This window comes from Elaeis guineensis, chromosome 3, assembly GCF_000442705.2.
Source record: "Elaeis guineensis isolate ETL-2024a chromosome 3, EG11, whole genome shotgun sequence".
In the NCBI taxonomy this organism is placed as follows: domain Eukaryota; kingdom Viridiplantae; phylum Streptophyta; class Magnoliopsida; order Arecales; family Arecaceae; genus Elaeis; species Elaeis guineensis.
This window is the reverse complement of record NC_025995.2, coordinates 107,863,666-107,891,390: the sequence shown is the minus strand read 5'-3', so window position 1 is coordinate 107,891,390 and position 27,725 is coordinate 107,863,666. Positions and strand designations below refer to the sequence as shown.

The 27,725-nt window shown below is 36.3% G+C and overlaps 1 protein-coding gene across 4 annotated transcripts; it reads right to left on the bottom strand.

The window, feature by feature from the left end:
• Positions 1 to 74: 74 nt before the first annotated feature.
• On the bottom strand, positions 75 to 25,979 carry LOC105041082 (probable serine/threonine protein kinase IREH1). 4 transcript variants are annotated; one of them, XR_003800302.2, is made up of 18 exons: positions 25,045 to 25,979; positions 19,705 to 19,775; positions 19,403 to 19,588; positions 17,849 to 19,228; positions 15,848 to 16,020; positions 15,393 to 15,630; positions 14,627 to 14,719; positions 14,409 to 14,549; positions 14,233 to 14,325; positions 10,412 to 10,622; positions 10,224 to 10,309; positions 5,597 to 5,685; positions 2,622 to 2,673; positions 2,444 to 2,500; positions 2,180 to 2,353; positions 1,848 to 1,928; positions 655 to 823; positions 75 to 555 (listed from the first exon to the last, which is right to left on the bottom strand). XR_003800302.2 is itself a non-coding variant. In XM_029263372.2 (18 exons), the coding sequence occupies exons 1-17, from the start codon at positions 25,736 to 25,738 to the stop codon at positions 740 to 742; spliced, it is 3,903 nt and encodes a 1,300-aa protein (XP_029119205.1). In that variant the 5' UTR covers positions 25,739 to 25,979; the 3' UTR covers positions 75 to 555; positions 706 to 739. The 4 variants fall into 4 exon arrangements, 2 of the variants coding, with proteins under 2 accessions (XP_029119205.1, XP_010916180.1); XR_003800303.2 differs by having other exon boundaries at positions 1,848 to 1,925; XM_029263372.2 differs by having other exon boundaries at positions 706 to 823.
• Positions 25,980 to 27,725: the final 1,746 nt, after the last annotated feature.

Below are 27,725 nucleotides of genomic sequence, written 5' to 3'. Positions count from 1 at the left end.
CTCCACCTGCATTTTGGGATTGTCATCAAGAAGACAAACGATGCTTGTAGCATTCCACCCAGGCGCACAAACTATGAAGAATGCCCTTTACAGGCTGTGCATAGACAATCTCAACCTCTCTCTCAATTGTACAGGCATAAAAATGAGAATTTATAAATAAAAAGGGTATGCGATCCGTCCATTTGCTCGATATCAAACTGTACGCCAAGGACCTATGATCAAAGTTCATGAATCATGTTCCTTTGCCACGTGAGCTCTCGTTCTCTCACAAACAGAGAACAGTTAAATTAAGTCCAGGAGGGAAAATAATATCAACTATTTTCAGGGGGCACTGATGAGTAAAAAAAGAAATCTGATCCGCATCCCCCTGTAAAGATGTATGTTCCATGGATGGCAAAGGACCAATGGTCAAAGCCATCTGATGGCAGAATTTACCATAGGGAATAAAGAAAAATCAAATGGCTCTGCTAAAAACGTAGGCAGCTCCAGACAAAGGAGCGGTAGCCTGTATGAGGAAAAGCACATCCCTGGAGTCCCAGCCTCGAGATCCTATATCTGAAAAGGCAAAAATGGAGAATCAGCATGCTTTGATACAATAAAATACGAAAAAAGAAAAACCTTAGAACTAAATTCACAGCAGTGGTGACTGCTCACATTTACAAGCTGTACAATGAGATCACCAAGATTTCTAAGCGTTTGGCTCACATGTGAAATGCAAACTTGAAAACAGAAGGGAAACTCAAGTATCAGATTTTGATGGTTGATCTTCCTTCCAACCCTTGCTGAGCAAATCATAGTTGATTGACGCAAGCTGCGACAGATTCTAAGCACACATACAAGAAAGTTTAAGCAATATAGTGAGGGATCCAGTTATTCTTAAATGCAAAGTAAAAAAAAAAAAGATGCAGAGTTGAATCACAGTATATCTAACAATACAAATTTAGTTATTCTTTTTCATTGTTTGAAACCTGGAGTCCTACGTGGGCTTCTTTTATCCCTAACTCAGGCTTTTTCTTGAGCTATAACATGCAATAAGCATGCACGCAGGAAATCTTTAGCACTGAACTAAACAAAGGCAGCAAATGGATACTCTTATTCCATGATGCTGACTTAAATTGAAGGCCCAATCAAAAATTAAAACACTAGATTTGCTGGTGTCACCCTGTTTAACACCAGAGCATTCAAGTCAAGGAGGAGGAAGAAGACTCATTCCAGCAGGTTGCTCCGTTCACCCATCAAAACTATTGGTCTGCTTTAATTGTAGAGAATTTGGACTCATTTAGAAACCAACCGTCTGCAGTAACTGGTCCTACTTTGCTTTGGTAATCAGAACATGTGTTTCGGCCATAGTTTCAACAGCAAGCAGTCCCATCTGTTTTGCTTGCACACAAGTAATAATCATTTAGGATTGTATTAAGGTAGCTCTAGGTTCAAGTGTTCAAGCATCCATTGCAGGAACTCAAGGCAAAAGACTTGGATGCCTTCATATTGGTCATGATGTGCAACTAGCCTAAATGACTTCAGCTTCTGCCATTTTTCTCAGATATGGTAATTGAAAAGGGATCACTTTGACCTGCATAACATAAGAGGCACTGCAGGCCAAGAGAATTATTCAAAAATTGTATTCACAGATCATCTCAAAAAAATCTTCGAATTGGATTCAGTTCCCACTTTACAGAGAGGATCTCTTCTAATCCTTTTATTTGTCTATTATCCTAGGAGTAAATTGGTCATGCCCTACCCTGATGAACATCAGCATTGGTGAAATAATGCTAGAACTTCAGAGGAATAAACCAAAAGGAATTCTAAAAGAAACAGGGTTTGATGCAGTTGAATTGTATGCTTACCTTGAATGAAAAGTTACTGAATGAATAATTAACGGATGAGCCAGATTCAAACTCAGTAAGACCTCCACACTCATCCCCCTGCTTGTCATGGTTGACAGAAAAATAACTTCAGCATTCTTTTCCAACAAAATTAGGTACAAAAAGAATATTGAGCTCAAAGATGTCATATTTATATGCATGGCGAGAGAAAATTTGATTGTTAAATTAATAGAATGAATGCAACAATTGCATACAAGTTCACATTTGAACCCTCTAGGCTTCTTCGAGTGAATTCATCAATCACATGAAGGGGAAAAAACAAACTATAACCGTGATTAGTTTATAGTTCATACCAGTTCATCATGACGATTGCTTACACAACTACTGCTTCCACTTATGCTTCCATTGTCACTGGAATCCTCAAACTCGCTGGCTTCATATATGTTTTCATCTGATGGATTCCAGGAGTACCGGCTAGTGAAGTAGCTAGTATCAAGTGCACTATCTGATGAGGGAACAAATGCAGCCTGAAAAGGGGCAGCATTAGAGAAATTGTTCAACTAAACAGAGAGGGAATGATTATATAGGAGGAAACAAGTCATGATCAACAGAATCACCTTCTGCCTGGCGAGAGTGTCCCAGTTAATATTTTTAAAAAATACATGTTGCTTCACCTGAAAGTTTTTTTTTTTTTTTTTTGAAGGGGAGATTAAATATGTGAATCCCACAACTTTAAAACATTGCAGTAGAAAAAAGTGTTGCTCCAATCATACTACGTTCACAGCAGCAACTCACCTCTGATGCGCCTTTGGCTCCAAGTCTTTGGTGAGGATCTTCAGTCAACAATCTGCAAGTTGGCAGCAACTTTAATATTATCACAATGTAAATTTTGTTTGGCAAAAGATCTACTTTTACAAGAAAAATGGACCAGCAAAATATAATAAACCTTTTTCAGGGATGAATGCAATGTTCCATATAACAAGTTGTTAGTGATAATATGAAAATCAGTATGCTTATTAAACTAATGGCTGCATAATTTATCCACCTTCATTTAGAAGAATACATGTCAGACACTTTGAATTTTGAAACAATCATTTTGTCATTGGTAGAACAATTTAGCTGAATATGTAACCTCAAATAAAGATTTTTTTTTTAATATCTAGTGTAGAATTACAAAAAAAAAAAAGCACGAAGAGAATAATAACACAGAAGCATAACCAATTGTCAAATATTAAAACAGGAAATAGGAGCGAAGATGAAAGATAAAATTAATGACGTTTGCGAGGAAGAACTTTGAAAAGTTAGTTGTGACCATTGGGAGGCAAGGCTTGATGGTTATTGTTGGAGTCATGACAATTATATAGCATTAGAAATAAAGAGAAATTTCATAGACAGCGTGTTGACATGAAAAATGCCTTTCCACAACATCCACTTGGGAGAAATAGTACAACAATTGGTATTTCAACATAGAGGTACAAAATGGCCAAGAAGGAGCTCTTTGTCAAAGATGCTGCCACAAGTATGAAGTGAAGCAAAGATTTTTGCCCTCAAGATTCATTAGAAACTAGGATCCTTATAGACTTCAAATTTCATGCATGTTTGATACATAGTAAATATTAAGTATCACATTTCTCAAAATTAAAAAAAGAAAGGCTCTGGATACTACTCAGATGAAGGGGAAACTTCCATTTTTTCTTTTTCTTTTGACAAATGATGAACTTTCAGTAATGGATGTTATGGATGGTTAATTTTAGAGCTGCAATGCTGATGTTCTTGTATGGAGTATGGACCATTTAGTATGTAACCTGTCATTTATCTATTGTGATGACCCAGTAATGTTGAATTTTTTTGCATGTTGCCATAACCAATCATATTGTATCCTATTTTTAAAGATTTGTCATATAAACACATCTGTATTGAGTTATATTCATTTATCACATGCATCTCCATGCTTCATAACTCTTAAGACACACGAGCCATATTACCAATAGGCAATCAAATTATATACCTTTCTACTTCTAACTCGAGTAAGACACATGAAGAAACAAAAGCAACAAAATGTAAAACCCTGGCATAAACCATTGACTTTGATGAGTCTATATCTCTTATCGGCTCTAGTTTTTTTTTTTTTTTTTTTTGTCCAGTCATTCAATTTTTTCAACCCTTTCTACAATTTGAAAGAAAAATTATCCACTAGGTATCAGTAAGAATTCTCAAAAGTTATGTGCTACTTGGAGGGAGATGGAGAATTTGACTTAGCAACTTGACAGAAGATATGGAATCATGGATATTTGCCAACTCTACAAATTGATGCAAGACAAAAGTGGATAGAATTTCAGGAATTCAAGAGTGTCTTAGGATAACAAAACTGAAAAGAAAGATTACCATCTGACATAGTTTTAGTTTAGTTTAACTAGGAAAATGTATAACAGAAATGAACATAAAAGCCAAGTTTCGGGTTCTAACGAAGAGAACAGAAATTGTATGCAGAAATAAGGTGGAGAATAGAAATAAAGAGTTTAATAGGGCCATGCAGTTCTAATGAAGAATAAAAGCTAAGTTTCAGGTTTTGTTGTGAATCTATGACAGGTCTGAATCTGGGTCAGTGTTGAACTATGAATGTTGAAAAGAAGAGAGTGAAATTATATCACGTCTAAATAACACCTATAACATCCCAATATATGGGACTGCCTATGTCATAATAGCTAAACCACTACTAATATCCAAAGTGCCTTAATACCTGAGGATAAATTCAGAGAGCCTTCTTGCCCTCAGATGCCTGACAAAATTTCATACAAATTAGAACACACCCCCCCCCCCGACCTTAAAAAAAAAAAGAAAAAAGGAAAGAAAAGGCAAAAGACATTTACCTTCACAATGATTAGGCTGAGCAAGAAAACCTGAATTTAAGGGCATATGCTTCCAGTACACCATTAGACATTTTGTAAAGTCAGTTATCATAGACGAGGATTCTATGTTGATTGTCCACAAAATCCTAAAAACATGTACTGTGCTTGTCTCCCACACCCTACCAGTCCTAGAAGGATGAGGTTTCCAAGATAACTACCACCAAAGTTAATAGAATTTCCTGTTTACGTTTATAAGTCAAGTCACTGTTAGAGTTCGGTCAAAAAGTAATTTTCCAAGCGGGACTACCTAAAGGTTCAAAAACCTTTAATACATGGACAATTATAGAGACCAGAAGATGTCTCTCAAACTTCTTATGATTTTGTCCAAGTTCTTAGACAGACCACTTATTCCTTCAGATGCCCTACATTACTGCCAAAGGAAAGTAGAATATTCCCACTAAATTCACAGAGTAAACAGTAAAGAAACTAATAGTTTCACAAAGTTTATGAGAGATTGAATTTCAATAAGTACTAAACTTCAGGTTCTTTCCAGCTATATCATGGAATCAGCTTTATACATCAAAACAAATATGGTGCACTGATCACTCAAACAAACTTACCCTGATGAGCAAATGGAACACAAATATCATAAGAGCATATCACAGATGCACCTAAAGAAATTTTCAGCAAGAACAGTTATAGCGCTTATACAGCAGGAATGTCAGTTTAAAAACAATGATTGGCTACAACAATTTCTAACCACACAAAAAAATTGTCGACGACTTTAAAAGTCTCCATCAATCTCCAGAGATTAAAAATTACATCACAAGGTAAAACAGAAGTTGTTTGAGAAAAAAAGGATGTGCAGAGAATTAACAACAGCAAGCGCATCCAAAAGTCATAAGAAGAGGCACTTCTTACTTGTCAATTAGATCTTGGGCTTCAAAACTCATCTCTTCAGGTACTCGGGGCCAAGGTATCTTACGATTCAGAATATTGTCAAAGATTGTCTACAACCAGGAAAACCAAAATAGAAAAAGAAAATTGGTAATTATGATTTCAACATATCTAGTGAGAAAGAAAACTGATAAATGACAGTGTAACTCAATCCACTTGCTGAACTTTATGCAGTTGTAGAGCAAACTAGTAAGATCTCTAGTTTCATAAGTTAACAAATCTAAAACTGGACAACTATGCAAACTACTATATATTTATAGTGTTATGGTGCCTATGTACATTTCATGAATATTTACTTCTAGTAATATTCCTTAATTTTTTATCAAAGAAAACATTCCGCTAATATGATAACAGCCAATTAACTTGCTTGCTGCCCCCTTGCTTAAATGAGATACTGAAACCTAATTAAACCAGATACTGATAAACACTAAGTTACCACCTATCAGAATATATTCGAGCAATTACAAGGGGTGCTCCTAAAATTTCAACTGGCCATATTGAAGAGGAACTTCTGGGATACTACAGAATAATTAAGAAAGGCTAATTCCCCTATCTTATACAAGAATAAGGGTAAGAGTGGCTCGGTACAAGAGCAGCTCTTAATGCAACATATATGCACTATGGTCCATATTATTCTAATTAGCAGGATATGAGCTAGCAGTATAGTACAGCCCAGTGGTATGCTACAACCCAAAGTGTGAGTCCAGATGTTTTAACAGAATTATGCAAGAAGTACATAAAGAACAAGTGGCATTGGGTATGAAAGGAAGATTTGTCTGTAAATCAGGGAGAATAGTAGGCTGACTGGAAAGCTTATTTTAGGGAAAGAACCTGCATTGCTATATTCTTACTGCATTACTAATATTAACTAATTTAAATGACCGTTTGCACGACTGGATGTGCTTCTCAAATCTCTACACTATCAATCATGGACTAGAATGCTTATACCCATACACCATTGAGCCTAACCATGCCTGAACTCATTTATGTTTACGATTAAGTGGTAAGTTATGTTGACATATAATACTCCAACAGTTGATTAGGTTATAACATAAGCCATTGCTCTTATATTTTGCTGTCTACCATAAAATGAATTTACGAGCTAATAATTACATAAGCCTGCTTTAAGAAATCTATTTTCGTTTTAATAATATATACATATATATATAGAAGGAGAGAGAGAGAGAGCTAGACCAAAATCAGATCGACTGGATTTGGACTCATATCTGATCAGATCAAAACTCTATAATAGGGGTCCTACATCAATGATCCAAGCAGTTAAATATGATCTACTACCTCAACTATTTGCACATAAAAAATCATATGATTTAGAGACCCCTAGCATCAAGTAGTCAAAAATTAGACAGCCTAAATAAAAATTAATTAGACGTATTTTTTGATCAAGTGATGCATAGAATAGGGGTCTTCAAATCATATGATTTTTTGTGTGCAAGTAATTTTGAGGTAGTAGATCATATCCAATGGTTTGGATCATCGATAAAGAACCCCCATTATCTAGTTTTGATCTGACTGTATCTGAGCTCAAATCTAGTCAATCTTACCCAAGTCTGCCATTGTCAACAATCATAAATTGTGGTGGTAAAGCCTTCCGAGAATGAACAAACATAGCAAAAGCAAATACCAGTGATTGACAAGACATTAAAGGAATTCTTCATACAACATTATGCTAGTTCATTATTTATGGGGTTGCACAATCTAAGAAGGCCACCAATTTGTCACCATGGAAATTCATGGTTGATTTCAGAAAATCACGACATTGGACGTAAAACTGGTTGATACACAAGCAAATCCAATTTTAAAATGTTTGAGTGATCAAAAAGAAGTGCTAGCCAACCAGGAAGATATAACAGGATGACCATTAAGCTACTCTTTTAACAAGGGGAAGCCTCACATTCATGCAGTCCTATTCGAATGCCATTTCATGTACATTGTCACTGCCAAATTGGTTTAATCTCCCATGTCCTATAATCACAAATCATTGGAATAGTTGCTTCTTTTTTCATTCCATGAGCAAGTTTGAGTGTCCCAGCCAAGGTTTGAAATTTCAGCTGAAACATGCAGTCAAAACAAACCAATCCCAATCAAAATGATAAAAGAAAAATGCCTACTCTCAGCTAGTGTCAACTAAAACTGACCGATTTCTCTCTAATTTCAGCTGGTTTCTCTGGCTGAAGCTAACAAATACAGAACTAAAAGCCTTACATAGAGGAGCCAATAATGAACTTACTTTCAAGCTATCAAATACCCTAACTGATGAAACTCACCGAAGTTAATGGACCATGTGACAAACATCACGGAACTCTTATTTCCTTCTCCATAGATTTGTATGAACTAAGTGTATGGGTCCAAATAGTCAACTCGTGTCTAGTTTCAGACACCCATTCAAGCCTTCATTTATCAACATGAGCAAAGACATGCTGAATTGTTAATCTGCCTTCAATAAAATACGTGCTTTAAATGTGATGCATCTTAATGTAAACAGTGATCTACACCATTACCCGGAGGGTGAAGCTTCCCATTTACTAAGCTTGATGATACTAAGTGCAATTATAAAAGAACAACGTGGAAAAGGAAATGTCCCTTCCTTGTACAAAACTAAACAAAACAAAACAGAATCGTAACCATACAGAATTGAAGTAGTTCCTCGTATGGTGAAGCTTCCCATTTACTAAGCTTGATATTACTAAGTGCTATTATAAAAGAACAACTCAGAAAGGGAAGGTGCCTTCCTTGTACAAAACAAAAGAGAATCATAGCCATACAGACTTGAAGTAGTTCCTCATACGATGACTATTCACAAAAGTAAAAGGCATTTTTTGCTACTTCACCAGTTGTGACAGAACAATATAAAGTAATCTCAGTTTGTCATCGCAAATGTGTGTGGTTAATTTGATATTGGTACCAATAATTAGGTATAAAACATGCACAATTAGATCTAGTGTGAGATTTATATGCAATCATGAAAACAGCCAGTAGATCAATAAGATTAAGCAAGAGGACTAATAAGCTAAATGTGTTGACTATTATTTGCATGCACAGTCAATTTTGTTAGTTAATACATGCACCTATGGTCCCTCATCATTATCATATGGTCCGCATTTTATGATAGCTTTATTGAGTTGTCAATAGAAAATTCTCATACAAAGCAAGTTATGATCTATACTTTATCATAATTTCAATTAATTGTCAAAAGAAAAATCTTATATAAACAAATATCATTTCAAAAATTAAGGAATATTCTGGCATTGATAAGTTTAGTTTCTTATATGATCTAGCATATGAGTTAGAAGTACAAAAGAGAAAATGTATTTGCTTGCATCTAGCATGGAAAATTGATATTTCTTACAGCCCACATACACAAGAGATTAAACAGCCTACAATTTCAAAGACAATGATATATTTTCAAGAGGTCAAATATTGAATAATGCTATAAATGGGCCAGAGTCGGTGGGTCCATGTTTGTCTAGGTACAAATTGTGCTTGTAACTAGTGGGCTCCAGCTCAAAGCCTGTATGAAGCTCTAACTTTTGATTCTAAGCACAGGCCCCTGACAAGCCTCATTCCCCCTATTGGTTCCACCATCGCCTTTGTTGATGGAAGTGGAGGGAGGAAAGTGAGGGCCACTTCATCGTCCCCATTGCAAATGAAAGGAGAAAAGGGAAGGAGTCACCCTCCCCCATAAAATCCTTCCCTTCCTCTTAGCTACAATCAGCATTGATAAAAAGCACAAGACCATTATGCTTGGACACGGCTATCCCCCATTCCCCTAGACTACCTATTTTGGCTTCCAAATTTTACTTTTTGACTTCTTATGTTTTAATATCTTGGTCATTGATTTAAGTGCCCTAGTATTCTATTTGATATGTGCTGAAGTTTTGAAGTGGTTCAAGAAGTTGACAACAACATTTTATCATTATTTTTGCCAATAGTTCATAACTTAGAATTATCACAAATCAATCTGATCAATTTGCATCAACTATCAAGTAAAAACTAATATCACTTAAATTTCTTAACTTTTAATATACTAACAAAAAAAAGAACATTGTATGATAAAGGATAACATTCCACAAAAGGATTGCATCTCCATTTATATATTATATTTTATTTATATAGACTGCTTAATAAAACTACTAAAATAGATTACAACAGTCCATGGCTTAAATAAAAGAATTTTTATTTACATACCTAAAGTCCATTAATCTCATAAAATTATGTTACTCCTAAAGAAATATCATTTAATTTTTCTAGACAAGAAGTTTCTTAATAGCTATTATAAGTTCTATGACATTACATTGTCTACAATCCATTTTTTTTCCTTTCAATAGAATCCTGGATATGTTCATCCTAGAACCTTTTCAGATGGTCAAATAATTTTGACTAAGAAAATGGTGTTCATGTTAACTTTTTGACAGTTAAGTTGTCAGCATTCTATTATTTCCCTAATCAATGAAAAATTAAATTAATCTAAAAATTAATTAAGCATTTATATTCAAGTTTAACTAGCCATCTAATCGTTATAGCAGTTTATACAAATTTTGGACATTTTCAAGCATAAAATTCCTTTAAAAACCTGAGGATGTTCTGCATTGAACGGTGGGATTCCAACAATAAGCTCAAAAAGAATAACACCAACAGACCACCAATCTGCGCTTGCACCTGCAATAATTCATACATGATAATATAATTTCAAGTAGCAGCAGCAAGTCAAAAAGAAAAGGCTCAATAGCTACCAGATACTACTGCATAGGTTATACCAACCATGTGCTGTTCCTAAGAGGATCTCTGGTGCCAAATAATCAGGTGTACCGACAGCAGAGCGTTTCTTTCGTCGTTCTCGCTGATTCAAGTGGTCGGATGGAGATACCTGAGGTTCATCTTCTCCATATAATGATGTCCCACTGACAGCAGGACCGGAAAGATCGTCTGTACTGTTGATAAGGCCAACCTTTGAAAGTCCAAAATCTGTCAACTGTCAAAGAGGAAAGCGGAACAGATCTTTGAGAAATGGTACCTAGGAGAATGACATTCAAACACAAAATATTCCATAGGTTTTAAGCATACAATATGTGTGAACCATAAATAAATTAGAAAACAGATTAAAAAATCCATCCAAGAATGCTAGAGAGAGAGAGAGAGAGAGAGAGAGAGACCAAAACCAGAGTAATTAAGTCTTATAACGAGCAATTTGACACGAATAAAAAATTACACTCGTTACCAAGTTTGATGATACAAACCTTCTGAAGGGATGAAGCATAACACTTTATCTCACAGAATTCACCTGGGAATCAGGAATAAAGCTGAGACAAAGTTCCTTGATACCCTTCACAACACTAGATTCTCAATTGTGATATTTACTGACTTCTTTTTTCCCAACTCAGTAATGCCTGCTTTCCATATGGTGTTTGGTATTTTGCTTTCCATTCATTTATGCCCAGGAAGCAACAAGTCGGAGTACCATGCCATGAACTGTGAAGTACCCTTTAGTTTTCTCAGACCAAATTGACTTATCCTTGTCATCAATGAAGGTCCTATTTAGATACTCTATGAAATATCTTAAAAGAACAATAATGGTCACACAGTGCATTGTTCATGAAGGATCACATAATCTGAAACATTTTTGACATTTTGCACTATAAAATACCTACAGTAGATTTTTCTTCTTTTTGAAAGAAATGCGGGAGTGCCGCCTATCCAAAATAAATAAATAACATAAGAATCTTCTCTCAAAAACCTGGAGAAAGACATCCCAAGGTTGAACATAAACCTGCATCCCATGGAAACACACACCAACAATTGAATTCTTTGCATATTTTTCTTCTAGTTGATTGACCTATTCAATATTAGTTAGTTTCTGGTCTCCCATGTAGTGGTCAGCATGAGCAAGAATTGAAGGTATGAAAAGAAGAAAAGCAAGGAATCACACAACCCAGATACTGGGCAAGCAAATCAGCTAAAACATATCCACCTCCCAATATGTTTGCAAAACTCTTCCAAGGATATGATGCTCTTGAGGCAAAGGCAAATATGGTCATCTCCTAGTATTCAAGTATCAGTATAACATGTAGAGCAACGGTAGATAGTCAGTCTATACCAGTCAGTAGCAGCCAACACACTTTGTTCTAGCCAAGCAATAGGCCAACTGTATCATCCATACTAGTCTATACCAGTTTGGTATGACCCAACATGAACTGGTACTGCCCCCGCCCCCTACACCCCCCCCCCCTCCGCAACAAAAAAGCCATATAGGACTTTCATGTTAATCTTCCCCCATTCTTTTTCAAACTTGTTTCCCAAAGAGAGAATAGAGTCTCTTACATTTTGAAGGCCCATAAGTTTGTCAAAAAAAACCGATGGCATAAAAGTCATCATCCTACACCAGTTTAAAGCTAGAAAGTCGTTGTAAATTCATTTTTTGTTCTTTGGGTCTTCTTTGAAGAACAAGAGAAGGTGTTTTTTTTTTCCCTAATTTAAAACTGAATCGACTGATAGAATACAAAGGACCTTCATATTTTTGGGTAGATCTATTAAATTATTCATGACTGTGGGAAGGAATCATTGGATCTATTAAATTATTCATGACTGTGGGAAGGAATCATCTTTAGGACTAGAAACAAGTTCTACCCAAAATCCTCACCCAAAAACATTGAAGAAATCAAGAAGAAACAAACTCCCTCATTTCTCTCAACTCGAATCTCTTAAAGGAATATTAACAAATAGGATAATCGGTGAAAGTACAGTCCTAATCCCCTTTCTTACATTAATGATGATAACACTAAGTTACAAGATCTCTATTTATAGTAGTAAGGCGACCCTACACAACTAGAAGATGTTTCAGCTTTCCCAAAATGGACATGGTTAGTGAAAATAATCATGACAAAGTTAAAATCTTATAGAAGGTAGATCTTGTCTTCTACATCAACCTTGTCTCCAGCTGCTTCGCTTAATTCTTCATGGATTAAGAGATATACCTGGTCAAAGATTTTTCTTGAGAAAGAAATTTATGCTTCGATCAGCCTGTTCCAAGGCTCAAATGATGTTATTTGCCCCTAATTGCTTGGGGCGCCGGACCATTTCAAGACGTTACATTATAGATCTTAGAAAGTTAACCAATTTCCAAAAAAGAAAAAAGAAAGAAAGAAAGAAAGAGAACTCAACCGGACATCATATGGCTAAAAGTTATGACCTTAGGAATTTTGGTGTGTGATTCAACCTTTTGATTTGGAGAATCTTGCCCCTCGACCATTTACAGACGTACCCATAGCGGTCAAAGCGGTCCATATCCGGTTTGGCAATCCTCCTAGATCAAAGATAATAATGTACCCCCAAAACAACTTATTGTGCAGGCTCAACACGGTGGTTGCTGTAGAGATAGTGGTTCTGATGGAGCATTTACCATAGGTAGGTGTAAAAGAGGTGCTACTAGACCATCTTCAAGCGGAAACAACACTGAAATATATCTTGTGCATGTAGGAGGTCAAAGAAAAGTAAAACTTCCTGAAATCTAGTGCACAAATGCCAAAGAAAATGGATAATTGATATAAAAATAAAAAAGAATTGGCCACTACATATCAAAGCATTTAGCCTTCAACTGGAAATTCAAATTTCCCCTTTGCCATAGCACTTAGTTGCACACATGATCAGCATAAAGCACAAAATTGGCACAGCCCCTGATATATATATATATATATATATATATATATATTATATATATATATATATATATATATATAAACAGAATCATCTAGATAAGGAGGTTGAAGAGATCGGGACCTATATCTTCTGCATATGTGTGACCACCAAGCGTCACAATTTACACTTGCATAGGGCCCACAAGGATGACCATCAAATTCTCATTATTATGGAAGACAGGCTTCCATAAGTTCATGGATGTATTGGCTTGATAAAGGTATAGATCAGTAAAAATTGATAATGTCATACAACTAGTTCTAAACCTGATATCAATCTACCTGACTACCACTTGGTCACGTACTCCTGTACCAAGCAATTTTTACTTGGAAAAGGACTATTCCAGGCAACATGCAAGGGTTGTAGCAGGTAGGATGGTAGGAGGCTTGTATTCTTGTTCGCTTAGTTTAAGATCATCAAATTAATAGGCGTCCCCCACAATTCAAGAAGAATTATGAATAGTCTCAATGAAGATGAAAGAGGAAAAGATTGACATAGGGAGCTCTTCCTCCTCTATGTGCCAAAGGTCATAGGACAAAGCGATAGGAAAACACAGCACCAAAATGTTTTTACAAAACGTAGAATTATGAAGGTACATTAGCATATCAGAAAAATCAGTAAAGGATTTTTTTAGGGATTCACATGAAAAAATAATAAAGAAGTTAAACTATAAAAAAGTAGGAGCAAACCAATTATTAGTGCTTTCTATTTCTGTATTTTCGTCTCATCATACAAATCATAGTATTCAATATAGTTTAAAAGGCATGCACAGGTATGCATTTTCGTTTGCAATATTTACCTTTCAAATATTGAAATTCAAAATAAGATTATAAAATAGGGAGAATTTACCACCATGTATCTCTCCCAAGGTAATATGACAATATTTTCAATACCTTAATATGACCATCATGAGCAATCAACAAATTGTCCGGCTTCAAATCCCGATGCACCACACGCAAGGAATGTAGGTATTCCAATGCAAGGACCTGCAAGGTCACACCCATATTTTGAAAGATCAACAATATAAATGAATAAGGATAGAATTTCCCTTTTATATAGATGAACTTACAACTTCTGCAATATATATGCGGGCGACTTCTTCATCCAAGCAACCTAAATTTCTCAGCAATGAATACAAGTCCCCTCCATTCAAATACTCCATCACAAGATATAAATTCTCTCGGGATGTGAAAGAATAAAAAAAACGTACCTTATGCAAACATACTGCAGTTAGAGAAAGATCTTAAAGTTTCGATACAAGGAGAATAACTTTGATCAGTTGCTTACCACGAAAGGATTCCGGACACTGATTAGGATATCACGTTCAGCTAATATGCTCTCAACAGCATTTTTGCGAATCATATCTGCTTTTTTTAGAACCTATAGAAAAGTAGATCAATTAATCAGTCAGTCAACTTGATCAGCTTCTAAAATCTAAGTACTCTTGTTTTCTAATTTTCTTCACTATTTAGTGGTGTTTAAATCAAGATTTTAAATTCTATGGGATGGGGCTGTCTCAGTTTTTTCATAGAATGGGATGCGCCACCGTCCCGCCCTGTCTTGATGCTTGGGACAGGAGATATCCCAAGATATTCTAATTGGAATATTGGGACACTGGCGGAATGGCCCTATTCCGACACATGAGATAGTACTCCATCTTGATGTCCCACAGGACGTCCCACCGGGATCTGAAACTTTTAGATGCCCTAATTTGATCAGCTAAAGGAGCTTTGGTTTAACCAAGGGAATGAACGGAGTGCAAAAAGTCATATAATGCCCTTTTGATGGATATTCAATCCGATAGCCATAATTTTAGGAACCACTTTTTCTTTTTTAAAAAAAAAGAAAGGTATAAGCATCGTAGATCTATATTAGAAGGCACATAGATATATCATGAGAGAACAAGAGAAACTGCCAACATAAAGAAAATAAGAAAAAAAATTACGGAACATAGTACTCTAAACAAAATGTTTTTCAGAATATGCAAGCACCTTGCAAAATCTCCTAAGAAAAAAGAACATCCAACAAGCAACTGTAAGCCTGAATATAATACCTTTATTGCAAAGAGATCCCCTGTTGTTCTTTTCTTGGATAAGAAAACCCGACCAAATGCTCCACGACTTATAGGTTTTATAATTTCGAAGTCATCAATAGATGTTCGATCCTTGATGGTAGGGTGAACAGGGCTTGCTCGCAAGCTACGAACCACATCCTCTTCTTCATCCATTACAGTACTTGATGCATCAACCTTTTCAGTATCAATTGCATCACAAAGCTGCAAGTACTTCTCCCTACAGGGTCATAAATTGTGGAAAGCAAACAAGAATTTGAACCATGAGAACATAAAGAGGAAGATATAACCTCTAGAGAGTGCTTCCATGAACAATCAAAAGTAATTATACAAGCTTCAACACCACTAACTAGTAGCCAGTCACATGAATTAAAGCTTCTGGAAAGAAATGGAAGAGGAATATAGGAAATGATTGATGACTTGCAAGATATACTTACCGGTGAAGCTTCTCTATGCGTGTGCCAAATGTCTGCACTGTAAGTGCCTCAAACTTCCGACGGCTCATGACTTCTTGTAGATCTTCTACACAGGAAACCAAATACGACAAGGATTGCTCTTCATCCATTGGAGTATTCGCTATGCATCGAGCAATATCAGCAAGTTCAACTATCTGTGACATATCAGGAGAGAATGAGCATTCCTAGTGAATATTTTATGTATAATTTCTCTATTAGAACAGCGTAATAGCAGTCTATCTTGAGCACAACGTTATAGGACCCAACTATGGCACAATGTTATCGAGCAATATCAGCAAGTTCCACCATCTGTGTCATATCAGGAGAGTATAAGCATTCATAGCGAATATTTTATGTATAATTCCTCTATTAAAACTATGTAATAGCAGTCCACATGGAGCGCAATGTTATACAGCCCAATTATGGCACCAAAGAATAGCTCTGTCATATGTGGCATAAGGTGATTTGTGCAATTCATGGGATCGGCGCAATATACACTGGAGTTAAGGTATAGGGCACAGATCCCCTCATTATACGCAAGCTCTTTTTTAAAACTATGGTTGGGCGCCAAAGCATTTTTCTTAAGAGTAATGATATGGGCCCCAATCTAGTACCAAGGGAAAAAAAAAAAAAAACTTGGTAATTTATGCGCCATGTATCGAGAGGGGATTGGCATGAATCATGGGGTTGGCACAATTCACAGGCAGGTCTGAATGTAAAGCGCCAACCCCCTTATAACATGTGCCCCTGAAGCATTTTCACAGGCAGGTCTGAATGTAAAGCGCCAACCCCCTTATGACACGTGAGCATTTTCTCGGGATCAAGGTTGAGCCCAAAGCATTTTTATTTTCTTATAGTAAAATCAACAATGTGCATAGCTCCATAGATAATAGAAGTCTGTTAATGGCATTATGCATTTGTCCCACAACTGCAGCATTCCAACCACTCAGGCAGGTCCCCTCCAATAACCAACTATCAACGTTTGAGCCTAAAGCATTTGCATTTTCTTCGCTAAAATAAACAATCTTTATAGCTTCATAGATGTTAGCAGTTGTTTAATGGGTTCATGCATTTGTCCCTCACTTTCAACATTACAACCAATAAGGCAGGTCCCTCTAATAACCAACTAGCCTTTTAATTTTCACACGTGATTCCACTATTGTGCAAAGTCCACCACAGCCAGAAATCTAGAACATTCATAAATGGTTGATATGAAGTAGAGAGCAGGTTATAACAAATTCTCAAACTCTATTGGGCCACAGCTTGACCCAGTATGCCAACCCATCTAGATGGATAAGGCTGCTTGGTTAAGTTTCAGCCATCAAAAGATAGACCAGTGCGAAAGGTAAACCAGTGTTCATACTAAGACTGAGAAAGTACGACAGCAAGTAGATTTGCTCTAGCACAAGAAGACATAATATTAAGCATAGGTACATTCATCAAGCATGTCCGGAATACAGTGGCCATTTATGTTTCACAGAAAACCAGCCAACTGTAACTTTAGAAGTCTAGAAAGTAGAAACTTTTCTAGCTCAAAAGATTATAACTGCAAGCACTTTCATGAAAGCAAGTCCATGATGATGTTCTATCAGAACCAATGTAAGGAAAAACAAAATTTACATGCATTAACAGCTCAGTAGATCACAACCTTGCAAAATTAAGAGTCAAATTACTAACATGAGTTCTCTTAAAATCTGTAAAGTTACACGGGCATATACATAAACAAATGCATATACAATATTATATATACACGTGTGTGTGTGTGTGTGTGTTGTGTATAAATGTATAGATAGATACCTACATACATAGATAGAGATCTATGAAGCCACAAACCAAACATAAAGCTACCAAATCCATTTCAAGACTTATTTACCATGTATTCTCCTTCCAATCCAAAACTTGTACATATGGAAGGATTGAAAAAAAAAATATAGGGGGATTATGTATAAGTTTAAATATTGTGCTAAATTAGATGGTAACCACCTGTGGAAGATCTTCACTCTCAGAAAGTGCATTTTTCCCTGCCAAAAGCATGTCTATGTGACTGGCTCTTGGTGTCATCAAAGGAGATCGAGGAGTCATGCTTCCTGCTGATGAAGTCGCCATTCCTTGGTCAGACTTTGGACCAAAACGTGTCTTACATGTCATTGATGGCAAATTCTTCAGGTCGTCCAAGAAAATAGAGTTGTCAGCCTCCGGGAAACAATCAAGCATATCAGCCGACCCTCTCCGAGACCAATCACTAAATTTTGGAGAAAGGAGATCAGATTCTTCAGTGGCACTTGAATTAGAAACTTTTGTCACATCTGGGCTTCCAACTGCATTTGGGGGATCCTTCTGTGAGTACGACTCTATCATCTTCTCTAGAGTCTCAGCAATTCTGTTGAGACGTTCATCAACACTCAAACCTTTTTGATCGCACCTATCTGCAATTGCGCAAATCTTGGAGTGATCCTCCACAAACAAAGTAGGAACATACTCCTCACAAATTCGACACATAATTGAACCCTCTTCGGTAATATTCTGCTGATCTGTCCAGTAACCCCAAGAAACTTTGTGTTGATGTTTGGAAGTAACTGATGGGTGCACAGAAGAATCACTGGAACTGGGTAATTCAGGAGGATTTGTTGTGGTCAAGTCTGCATCTGAACTTTGTCTCTTGTTCAATATCTCTGAAGAATCCATTTTTCTGATGGATGCATCATCTTTAATGGGGCTAGCTTCTTTCTGGACTTTTCCTGCAGGAGATGGCAGAGGTTTCCAAGAAGCAAAACGTTCTCTGCTAGCAGGCGAAACCATTTCCTTTTCAGTATCAGCATTAAATGGTGAAAAAAATTTGCCAGGCTTTATTTCTTGGCTTCTTTTCCATTTTACATTATGCTGCTCCTGACTATAAGACTTCCTTGAAGCAGGTGCCTCAGCAGAGTTCCTCTTGCTTTTTCCATCCCTTCCTAATGTAACTTTTTTCTCAGCAGAATGTATGACTTTAGGATCTTGAAGGTTCATCGCAATTTCATCCTCAGGAAAGCCAGTTTCCTTGTGGAATTGAAGCAATCTTGTGCATCGAGTAAGTATAAAAAGCATACGCGTATGAAGTTTCTTCAGAACTCCCATAGGAAGCTCTTGACGCCGATCATCCAAATCCTGAACTATGCCTTCACACTGAAGCCAGAACTCCCCAGGCGTCATGACACAACAGCTCCGAGCAAGTAGCAACAAATCCTCCAAGGTTACATTCCATTCAGGATGGCTTTCTGCATTTTTTTCCATTATACCAACCAAATCCCCTGCAAAAATTGCCAGATCAGAGTTTACCTCTTCCTTTGCTTTCTCAAATTTCACCTGAATGACTTTTAACACCTCCTGTACAGAACAAAGATAAAGTGATAAAATGATAAACCATTTTCCACCAAAAGTCTTCATGCTTGCATATGAATAAAATGGCCAAAGCTGTGCTCCTACATTATAAAGAAACCTAAGTACTAAAACAAGATTATCTCCAAAAGAATAAAAATGGGATCTAGAGAGTGTGATTACCTTCAAATTGTAGATGCTTCGTGGCTTCCAAAATGGAAATGGTCGTACTCCTTTGGAGTTCAACTCATGTGAAAAACTTTTTATGTCAGCAGGGAACCTCTTCCTAGGTGCACTAGTAGCCTGCATTATGGCTTTAAAGCGGGGAGACTCAGACTCTTTTGGAGTTTCACAAGCATCATATGGAGACTGTAAAGACAACAAATTTAAATAATTTGTCACATTAATATCAATACCAACTAATCATATGGTAAGAAATATAATTTCCTTGAATGTAAAACATCGAAAATTAAATGTTGTAACACCTCAGCTTCTGGAGTGAAAGCAGCAGAATTTTTAAAATCTTCAGGATGATTCCATGATGAGTTAGTTTTCCCTGAGAAGGATAATATGTGTATCAATAGAGAGATCAGATTTAACTATTTTCAACATTCATTAAAATCACCACATTGATGTACCAGAACTAGTTGAAAAAATAAAAAATAAAAAATGCCAATAACTTCACATAAAAGTCGAATTGAATTAGCAAGCGAACGGTTCTGCAGGAACAGTTCAGCCTGAAAACTTGGTTAAGATCATTCAAATGCTCCTTTTTACCATGCATGGACTGATCCACATAAAATCAACAAACATCAAAGGCATGAAAAGACCAAGTAGCCAGCAAACCAACACTCCAGCAGAAAACCTACACATCTCACATCTGTTTACTAAACCCATCAAACCCGGAAGTTTATGGAGCAGATCTACAAGATTCAGCATTCCACCCAACCACTTGTATTGGAGAAGTTTCAAAATCTTCCAAGTCATAGAATAGTTCAGAGGCAAACCACAAAGTAGGACCCAAGTTCACCTCCCCCATCCCTTCCCAAAAAAAAAAAAAAAAAAAAAAAAGGAAAGAAAAGAAAAAAGTCAACAACCTTCAAAGTTCAAACAAATGGACAATAGATTAAAATACAGTATACCATATCATTGAAAAGAAAAGGTAAAAATGGGGCTTCTGGGGCTATGGGATGACATTGCCAATAATCATTTTATGAGAATTAGTTCCAATAACCAAGTACAACGCCAGAGCCACCCAGTGAAAGAATCTTCCAAACCAAGTTTTGCAAACCTAGATATAGTTGATAGTTGGCCAGCAGCTACTAAACTAACCAATACTGAGCTCTGTAATCACAATGTTCTCCAACAGGAAATTCACATATCCACTTTCGTCTCAAGAGCAAGAATTTCATATGAAAAACTGGCCCAAATAGTAATGCATATCAATCTTTAACCACACAACTTTATGATAGAAAACCAAGAACTGCACTAATCTTCCCAGCTGCAGAAAGCTAGAAATTATTATTCAAAAAATAATATATAGTAGAGCAAATAACGTGGAAGCCCACACAAGCCATATAAGGTCAGCCCTTACCAGATGGTCAGGGGCCCAACACCAGTCATCCAAGCTGTTAGATGTAATCAACTATCTCGGAACTGCTTATTAACAAAAGTCACATGCTTTGGAGATCCCAAGCCTAAATCATGCATATTCTCCACTTTAGTGATATCTCCCAAAATCTAAATCTAGACCTATTGCAAATCTTATTCTCCCTTCATGACCTACAAAAAGCCTTGGGTTCAACTTATACCTCCCACTCCTCCATATACATGATCAAGATTGGATGCCTACAAAGCAGACATTTTGGCAAACAAGGCATCCATAACAATGTTATTACCCCCCACTAAAAGTCACAACAGTCAGCAGGCAAGGAGCATTGCATTTTAAATCTTTGTTGCATAACGCAAGTAATCCCAATACTGACCAAGTGGTCGCACTAACAACAACATCACTCATTCTTTAAGTCGACTATACATTTATATTGCCAAAGTTTGGAGTTTTCTCTTCAATTAAAGTGTTTACTAAGCTTCATTGTTTTCTTGTTACATCATTGATGGCTTTGGTCTTAAGGACTATTTAAAAATGTAAGTATATTCAAAAATTAGAAACTAAAACATGACATTCAAAACAAAATAAATAAATAAACAATACAAGCTCGATACTGTTGTACAACATAATGTTTTTTGGTATCCACAAATTCATCTCATTTGGCACTGAAATTGCACAAAAATTTAGAAGAAAACAGTACAAACAAGACTGACAGGAAATTGCTATTGGGAGGATGACTATCAAGTGCTATCAAGCATGCTTCAACATGGAACTCCTGATTCACCAAATTCCTTCTTTCCATAAAAGTGACAATTAAGAACTTTAATATGATAAAAAAAAATTCCATGCCCGTAAATTTAAGTCAAAAAATTTCAGAAATGTTGACTAGGCTAGTATCTAGAGAACACCAATGTTTACATCAAGTAACAATTTTTTACTTTGAAAACTAATCAAAAATAAATAAATCAATACATAAATTCTGTTTTCATTTCTACATCTAGGAAACATGAAAAAGGGCAAGATATTAATGTTAAGTTTCCATAAAATTACTCATTATGAACTATTATTTACAAATAAAAACAAATGAGTCAATGTATATATCAACTTGTCCTTTTTAGATCTAAGCAACTCAGAACAGCATAAGCTCTCATAAACATGAACAAATACCAAAACTTTGTCACATGAAATTGTTAATTATGAAATATTTTTTATACTAATAAAATAAACAATGAAATGGAATTGGTTTAAAAGATGGAAATTTCGTTAGGATTTTTGCCCAGTTAATGATCTAAAGCAAAACTAAGCAAAATTGGACAATGCCCTGATGTTGCAGGAAGTTTCAGGACAAGTTCTCCTCGGAAAGATTTAAACTTGTTTTCAGCTAGAATTGCAAGTCTTAAACATAGTAGAAGCTATATTACCAACAAGTTGCACCTCTAACACAGGACGAATTTCAGCATTAATGCATATGAGTGGAAATTGACAGCAAAAGCACTAGACATATATGCTCATCTTTATGAAATGCAACCAAAATAATCTTTTCCATACTCCATTTCACTTTCCAACTAAGGCCAACTTTTCTCCAACCATAGATTTTGTATTTTCATCCCTGGCCTCTCTAAAAATATGATGTTCATGATGCACAACCTTCTCTTCTTTGACAAAATTAGGGGATAAGGGAAACATTTATCCTGTATACTCTAACGTGGAATGAATAGATATAGATGGCTTTTGTGGTGACAAGGCTCCCTCAGAAGCTATTTTGAGAACACAGTGTGAGCCTTAGTAGCCAAAGAAGCAAACTGATTGAGATCATCCAAAGCTAACCAAAATATTTTTCTGGGTTTATCAAAATAACCCAATTTGATCCGAAGCCTAACAAAATTGGAGAACATCTGAAGTTGTGATTAGTATCTAAAGGAGTTCTACAGACCACCTAAAAAAAACCTCAGCTTTCCCTTTTCAGTTAAATTTTCAACCCTTAATAACAAGAATAGCTCTATTACTATCTTATTGCATCTCTATCAAAGAATAAATTTCAACATATCAAGACATATGAAAAAAGTGCGCAATACAGCTATCTGCCCATCTTTATCTTTATCCGTTGGAAGTAGAACAAGCCTGTTTTATACTCCTTTAACCTTCCCACTATGGTCAAACTTACTCCTACCATTACCTTAATTTTCTCAGGAAAGGATATTCAATGTGCAAAACCTCCATTTTTTAACAAAACTGGTGGGGAAATGAGCACATTTATGATGTCTATTTTGCTAGGAGTGCAAAGAGATAGGCTTTTATGGTTATAGAATTAGATTAGATATTTCAAATGATTGCTAGCCTTAGAATCCTGACAAAGAAAAGAAATTGATTTAGGCATTAAAGTAAAAGGAAGCATGAATCCATACACAGTCAAGAAATTTAAGCAAATTTAAATTCAGCATTAGATATGGTAAATGAAAAGAATTAAAAAAAGAAAAAACTTTATCAATGGGGATTGCAATATGACAAATATGTCTCACGTATATAAATTTGATAAGTAGCCAACTAGGAAGTCTAGGAAGGATCAATGTCCAAAGGATGCTTTGAAAGCATGTGAGAGAGCATGGCAAAATTCTGATGCAACCACAACACCTTAAGAAGCCATATAAGGCTTAACTTTCAAGTGGTCGATGTGCTTATGCAAGGTCTAAAGAATTAAAGAACATCATGACATCAAAGAAACCATTGGAGAGCAATTGAAAGTTTGTGCAAAGACCCAATGATAAGATCACCAAAGGATACTAATTACATAACTCATCATAAACTAATACAAAGAGAGAGGGATTTTTATTTTGGGGGGGAGGGAATTACATGCAGACAGATGACAAAGTTGGATTTGGATGCCTATCCAACTAGGTCAGAGGAGAAAAAAGATACAGGGACAGATAGGGGAAAACTCTAAAAATCAAAATTATATGCACAACTATACATATATAAATCAAATAGTTGTAGTCTAGAAATATTAAAAGAAAATATTACGATGGTTCATCTTGATACATAAAATTTTAAAAAATGTTCTACGCTCTGAAGTATTAACTCATTAGTGATTGATTAGTTCATGATGTCATTCCTGATTTCAAATGTTTCAGTGGTTGCAACTTTTTCGATGTGCAAGGTGAAAAGTGTAAGTACTTTTGTGATGGTTACTACGATCTTAAACAGCATAGATCAAGATACATGAGATTGTCTATTTGTTTTATCCAATTATTTAAGAAGGTATTAATGTCAAGAATGATGAAATAACATATTAGCAAGGTACTAATGCTTCCATCATAGACAAGCTCAGAAACAAGAGAAGGCTACTTCTAATGATGTTATAGCGGAAGGGACAGGTTGCCAGAAGGGTTCAACCATAGACCAGCCCCTATAATTTGCAATTAATAATTTGGCAAGTACGTAAAAAATTTGATGTGTATCTCGTTCACTGATAGACATAAAACAGGAATATACATAACTGGACAAAAGGGTCTCATCATTGCTGATATGAAAATAACTAGACATGCCTTCTCGATGAGTTGTTTTTTTCAGGGACTAGAAAGACATGCTCCTGGAAAATCTTGACTGGCAGGAGGCTCTCTAAGGAACAAAATCACCAGCCCCCTAGACTAGAAAGAAGGGCGACCCGGACTCTGCAAGTTGTAAACGTCAAATTGGTGAATGAACCTAAATTCTTCCCCTTTTTAACATTGCAAGGAAAAGTTTGAATTAAATTGTTTCAATATCTCTACTTAAATCCCACTAAAGACTGGTACTACCATGACCTACCATGTTAAATCTGCATGAATTATATTTGGCATTTAGCTCACCATTCAACTACTGCACCTAGGACATGCATACTTTAAGAAGGTCCCGAAAGTAATGCCATCTTATTGAACGACAGAATTACAAAGCCAAACCAAAAATGAATGTACTAATGATTGTTTCTTATTTAATTCCCCTTCCTCTGTTGGAATTACTACCCTACCAGAATTAATGAAATAGGTATTTCAGGAGGTGGCATTATTCCGAGCGAATGTCAGAATGACTCTTTATGATGGAGAGATTGCATTCCATACCGTGCATCTCTTGGATTTCAGTGGAATGCCTATATTTCATAATGATATAACGATAAAGCATATTCACCAGAAGGGAGAAAAATCTCCTGAACATGAAATTAGCATCAAACCAGTCATTTTACCAAATTGAACATTGGTATGCTCGCCATTGCAAATCTGGCTCCCAAGCCGAGCATCCGAGCTCGCCGCTGACCACCCCTTGCCTCGGCTCCCTCCATGATCAGCCCAAGAAGTAGCGCACGACTCGGGAACCTTCTCGAGGCCCCTCCCCTCCTTCTTTGTGCTGCCACTGGCCCCCTTCCCAGCCGACGACGAAGTAGAGCAGCTCCCCTCCACGGGACCCCTGGAGAGGTTGCTACAGCCAAGGCCCGAGATCCTGTGGTCCCCGCGGAAGCCCTCCTGTGGCAACGGGCCGGATCTCGTCTTGATCCGGTTCAGCCCGAGCGAGGAGGCAAGGATCGGGGAGAGCGCTGACGCCGCCGCCACCCCTCCGTCCTTGGCCGCCGCCCCGCTCCGGATCTTGGCCGGGGCGGAGAGGTCGGCTGCCGGAGGGGAGGCCTTGGAGGAGGCGGAGGCGGCGGTCTGCTTGCCCTTGGAGTCCCGCTCCTTGTCCTTCTTGTCCTCCTTCTTCTTCTGCTGGTGCTGCTTGACGGCGTCTTTGATGAGGGTGTGGCGGCCAACGGCGGGGTCCGATTTGACCTTCTTCTTCTCGGATCTGTTTGGAGACGCGAGGGTCGGCGTCTTCGGGCTATTGGATCCGTCGGGACTCGACGAATCCGACTTCTTCGAGGAGAAGAACCGCCCCTTGAACACCATCCTTCTCCCTCTCCTGCTCTGCTTCCCCTACCCCCTCTCCCTCTCGGCTCCTCCCAAGAGGGTTTTTGATTCCCTTTTCGGATTTGCGGGGAGAGTGGGCGGTGGATGATCTTAGAGATGGGTGGGCATTTTGGACAAGACCGGCGCGGCGGTGGCCCGAAGGAGACAGCGAGAGCGAATGTAGGGAGGAGGGCAACAACGGTAAGCGGAGGAGGTTCAAGAGAGATCAGGAATTGGGTTGGACTGGGGAACTCGCTTGACTGTCAAGTAAAGATTCGCACGTGCGAAGAAGGATATTAGATGTAAATATGGTAGAAATTGAAAGCGGACCGTTTAGGGTTTAGACACGTTGGATGCACGTGACTGATACAAGATGAGCGGGTGGTGATTGATGGACGATAGCCATCCGCCGAGACAGTAAAGTATCCTCTCACGTGTAATGACCGATGCAAGATACTTCCGAGTGTTAGCACTCTATTGTGATTTATTAATCATCTAGTTTACCCGATGGTTGTTTTAACTCGCATCCTCTTCTCAGATTTACAGGCACCACTTTTGGGTATCCGTATCTGTCGTGAAGCATCCGTTTACCAAAATCTCTGGTCGTTTTACAGTTTTACTCACATGGTCACATCTATTACCGAGTTTATAGGTATTTTTTTTTTAAATATTATAATATAATACTTATAAATCTATATATATATATATATATATATATATATATATATATATATATATATATATATATATATATATATATATATATATTGTGTATATAAACAAAAATTGAAAAAAAATAAATTATCAATTTTAATCTGTCTATATAAGCATAAAATTATCAACTACGAATACTATTTGGATCAAAATAAACCTCCAATATGTCATGTGAAAATATAAAGAGTGTGTGTAAAAAATATTATGTTATTAAAATATTAAAAGAATCTTAAAAGCATCTATTGAAAATAAAAGGAGAATGAAAAACATTATATTATTAAAATACTAAATTAAAAATATCTTCAAAATATCGTGTAAAAAGAGAAAGAGGTATAGTATTATGTCTAAAAGGAGGGAGTAAAAAGGTATAGTATTATGATTCATAAAACTGACAATTGTACTCTTACAATTAAAATCTACTCATGTGAATTGAATTAGAATTCAACAAATCATCTTGTTTATAGTTCATTCCACTACCATTGTATGTAATCGAAAATATGAACTGACATCAAGAATTTGGATGGACAGATATATAATCTATTGTTTTGCTATAGCTTTATCATTAAGCATTGCATTATGATGTTTAAAACTGACAATTACACTCTTGTAATTAAAATCTATTCATCTGAATTAAATTAGACTTCAACAAATCATTGATAATTGTTTATCATTCATTCCATTACCATTATATGTAGCCGAGAATTTGGATTAATACTAGAAATTCAGATGGATAGATATATAAGCTATTATTTTGTCATAGATTTATTACTTTGAATTTCATGAATTTATTATTTACAATGACTAGATATTATTTGAAAAAAAAAATATTGTTGATGATTTATAATATTTATCAATATTAATTTTATAATTAATTATTTATTTATTTATTGTCAAAATATGTAATTAATTTTATAAAATGATAAATTATATTATAATACTCAAACATATAATACACACACACCCACCATTAATCTATAAAATTCATTTATATTTAGATTGTTTACTAAATTATTTATACTTATTTTTACTTAATATTATTTTTTGATATTATTTATAGATTTGAAATTTTCTAACCAATTTTGAAGTTCAAATAGTGAGATTTTAAACATTACCATGGGTAGGCCAAATTTTATCGGTACCCTGCCCATTGCCATTCCTGCAAGAACGTGGGCAGAAGGTAGTTATCATCAACGGGGATAGCATCGAGGTTATCTATAATTCCTTTCATTTTCTGTAGTTACCTGTTGTTTGAAAGGTCCCCTGATCTACATGA

Coding starts and splice junctions, on each gene's coding strand:
- LOC105041082 (XM_029263372.2), bottom strand. CDS start 25,738: ATGGTGTTCAAGGGGCGGTTCTTCTCCTCGAAGAAGTCGGATTCGTCG. Junction 14,720..15,392: donor GGGATCTCTTTGCAATAAAG/GTATTATATTCA, acceptor ACTTTTCTATAG/GTTCTAAAAAAAGCAGATAT. Junction 2,354..2,443: donor ACACTCTCGCCAGGCAGAAG/GTGATTCTGTTG, acceptor GCCCCTTTTCAG/GCTGCATTTGTTCCCTCATC.